We start from the raw sequence: 3410 nt of genomic DNA, 5'->3' as shown, positions 1-3410 counted from the left end.
CGTCGTAGCTCTATCACTTTACCTATTGACGCTGTCACTGACGATTGCGTTATTATCACCTTGTAGGAATCTATCGCGCTCCACAGGTTTATCACGAGCTACATTGGTGTGAGTAAGGCCCCACGAGTTATCACTGAATTGGGGAACCGTGCCAGTGTACACTTCGTGGCGGAGAATCTATTGGCGAACGGCTGGTTCCCAGGTGCTGATGAAGACGATAAACTTACGATGTTCTCGTCAACGGAGACGTTCTCGCGCAACTTCTTCCTCTCTCCTGCTTTTACGTCTGGCTTGACGTACAGCACGTCGCTGTGTGACAGTATACTGATCAACCAGTTTTTCAATGGCCGTATCAAGAAAATCCTGGGCGAGTTCATGTTCACGTCCCGTGCGAGCGAGGCGTGGGCTACTTTGCGTGGTGATAAATCCAAGCCAGAACTTGAGTGCAGCTCGCTTTTTGCTGTCGAGGTGCCGCTCGATTTCGTGGGACGCTCGTTCGAGTACGTTTTCCACTATCTGCTGTCGTCGGATGACATTTTGATGATTGGGTTGTATCGATGCCACCCGTACATGAATGCTGCCAATGAAACGGAGTCTAAGGCTCGCATCGAAGTCCCGGAAAAGGACCGCAGTGTGCCATTTGGATACGTCTATGTGAACCCTCAGCCGTTTGAAGTCATTACGGGCGACGACTTGCTCTACGTTCTGTCGGACAAACAGCCTTGCTGGGCTGAAACTCAGAGTCCATAGGCTTCCTTCTACCACTACCGGTGCTGGATGTAGCATTGAATGAAAGGTGAACTGAATTCGAGACAGCGGTTTTGTTGTTGTGCAGGGAAGCTTTTGTCTTGCACTAAAGTGACATGGCTACAGTTAAACTGATGACACCATAGATGACGTAGTACATGTTTAGTTGAGCAGCTGATGATGCAGTCGCTGCAGATGAGCTGGATGGTGCTAAGGATCCGGGCGTTTCCTCCGCAGTGCCTCCCGTTGTGCTGGCAGCACCGCTATTGCCACCAGCTCCACTTCCTGTAGAGCATCACAATATAAAGTTACTAAGACACATAGCTTAAAGGTATATAGCATATTGGACGTACCGGAGGCGCTGGTCCGTTCTTGAGCTACGTCAACTGGCTCACTTACAGCAGAACCGGCGGGAGTGTACACAGTCGAGATGGTCTGCTTCGGGAAGCTCACTTCGTCTTCTTTTTTCCACGTGGCACTGGAGGGATCATTCGTTGCATCCGAAGCTGCAGAGCCCCATTGCCATTCCAATGCAGTTTTTGTTGCAGTCAAGAATCCATACCCGTACTTAGGGATCAGTGTCTTCCACTTAAAGCCTTGTATGTTAAGTTCAGCTTCCTCGCGGATATACTCGTTGTTGCCTGGACTGCCGCTAATGATGATCGGAGGGATGTTAAAGTCGTTGAAAGTCGACGCTTCGAACATCAAATAGGTGTGTTCATGACCCGCAAGGTACAGATCCACTCGGTACTTGCTCATAAGAGGAACGATCTCCTTTGCGAATCGATTTCCTGGCTCGCTGAGAGCTTTCGGGGTCTTAAACGGTGGACGATGGCCACACATGACCACGTATGGCGTCTCGGAGCGCTTTACACGACTTAGATCGTACTCGAGCCACTTGGCCTGGGCTGTTCCTGCCGCTTTTCGTGCTGCTTCATCTACTTTCCACGTGCCATCATCTTGCAGCGCCACAAAGGCTTCATCGCCGTACACTTCCGTGTTGATGAACACAAAGTGAAGGAGTCCCGACGAAAAGCTGTAGAATTCGTTCGAGGCTGATCCACTGGCAGCACCTGCACCAAGAGTGATTCCTTGGAACCGACGGTAGTAGTTCTGGACAGCAAGTGAAGGTGACAACCCGTATTGGTATTCATGCTGCAACAGCGTTCGTAATGCAAGTTAGTAAGCCTGTTTGCCATCAAAAACCAGGAATAAAGTGCGTACATTGCCGACGGTTGTCATCATAGGCACTTTTGATGTAATCGGCTCAAGCTCATCCATATAGTTTTGTCCATTAGGACCGGTGAGTTCGTACGACAGGTCGCCGATGTTTAGAACACCGTTGTACGCTTCATCAGCCGACAGTGCGTCCTTCAAAGCTGGTAACGAAACTGCAGCTGCATGTCCCTGCATGGGCGCCCCCATGTCACCAAATACAGCCCACGTGATCTCTCCGTCCGGAACTGCGAAGCTCATGGTCTCGCTCGACGCGGAGCTATCGGATTTTGACAGTTCATTAAAGTCCAGTGAACTTGTTGCGGTTGAGTCCGACTCGAGTGCGTAATAAATCGTCGAGCCTGCTTCCAGATTGGCCAACAGCGCAGACCAGCACGCCACATTCTCGCCGGCAGCTTCTGTTACTAAACCTGCAAGTTTGCCATCAACAGTGGAGCTCAGGTCGTCAGCGGACGTGCCAATTATGAGCCGGGACGAGTTCACTGTTGACGCCGTGACCCAATCCACCATGTAATGCACCTGGCCATTGTCCTCCTTGTCCACTAGACTCAAGTGAAACTGAGGCGATGCCGACGCGGACTCAAAGGCAGCGAGTATCGCAGCGATACAAGCGGAGAGCTGCATTTCCCGCCACCTAAACTTGCAGCCTGTCCGTCCGTCTGTCAATAAGTCCGTCCGGTTCCTTTCTTGCTGTATTTTCCTGCCTTTTCGCATGGCTACACCCGGCCTGTCTAATACAGTTTCCTCCCATCCTACCGACCGCGCCTACCTTTCTGACTCGACCTAACTATGCCAAAATTACAAATATATCCAAATGCGTGACGCGATTAACTCGCGCCCTGATTGGGCAATACCGACCGACCTGCGACACTGACTGGATCTGTTGCACGATCAGACCGTCTATCGCCCTCGCGATTGGACGTAAGGTAAACATTTCTGCATAGCACGAAACGCATCGATTGGCTGCAAACAGCCAGCAGATACTTGATTATTGCGCAAAACCTGTCGTATGTACTGCAAATCGGGCACAGTAACCACTTTATTTTCTAAGAGCTCTGCACACTTTTCAAATAGAGATATTTATTATTATTAATGTAGACTTCACAGACCGGTATTCTGTAAGAGCTCTGGGATGTTATTTTCCACACACTTTTCAAAGTAAAGACGATATTAATAGTATTAGTATTATTAATATAAGTATCACAGGCCGCATTTGTAAGAGCTCGGCGATGCTATTTTCCACAGACTTTCTAAAGTGCGATAGTATTTTTAATATTAAAGTAGGCTTCACAACCAGCGCTTTTTGTAGAGACTTTGCGAATATATATCTTTTTTACGTCACCTGGCACTCACCACTGCCACCGTGCAATGAAGGCGCGCGGCTGCACGGTCATTGCGCTATCTGCTCCCGTGCACCACACCCGACA

General features: G+C 49.6%; 2 protein-coding genes across 2 annotated transcripts; one reads left to right on the top strand and one right to left on the bottom strand.

The window, feature by feature from the left end:
* Positions 1–228: 228 nt before the first annotated feature.
* PITG_15519 (uncharacterized protein) lies at positions 229–750 on the top strand (the record flags this gene model as incomplete). The annotated part of the gene is made up of 1 exon (XM_002897633.1): positions 229–750. The coding sequence occupies one exon, from the start codon at positions 229–231 to the stop codon at positions 748–750; it is 522 nt and encodes a 173-aa protein (XP_002897679.1).
* A 322-nt stretch (positions 751–1072) lies between these two features.
* Positions 1073–2607, bottom strand: PITG_15518 (uncharacterized protein; the record flags this gene model as incomplete). Its single annotated transcript, XM_002897632.1, has 3 exons — positions 1073–1108; positions 1147–1902; positions 1972–2607. 3 exons carry the CDS (start codon positions 2605–2607, stop codon positions 1073–1075), a joined length of 1428 nt encoding a protein of 475 aa, XP_002897678.1.
* Positions 2608–3410: the final 803 nt, after the last annotated feature.

This window comes from Phytophthora infestans, genomic scaffold, assembly GCF_000142945.1.
Source record: "Phytophthora infestans T30-4 supercont1.42 genomic scaffold, whole genome shotgun sequence".
Classification (NCBI taxonomy): Eukaryota; Oomycota; class Peronosporomycetes; order Peronosporales; family Peronosporaceae; genus Phytophthora; species Phytophthora infestans.
Note: the sequence above shows the minus strand (reverse complement) of the source record. Positions and strands in the feature narration are given on the sequence as shown.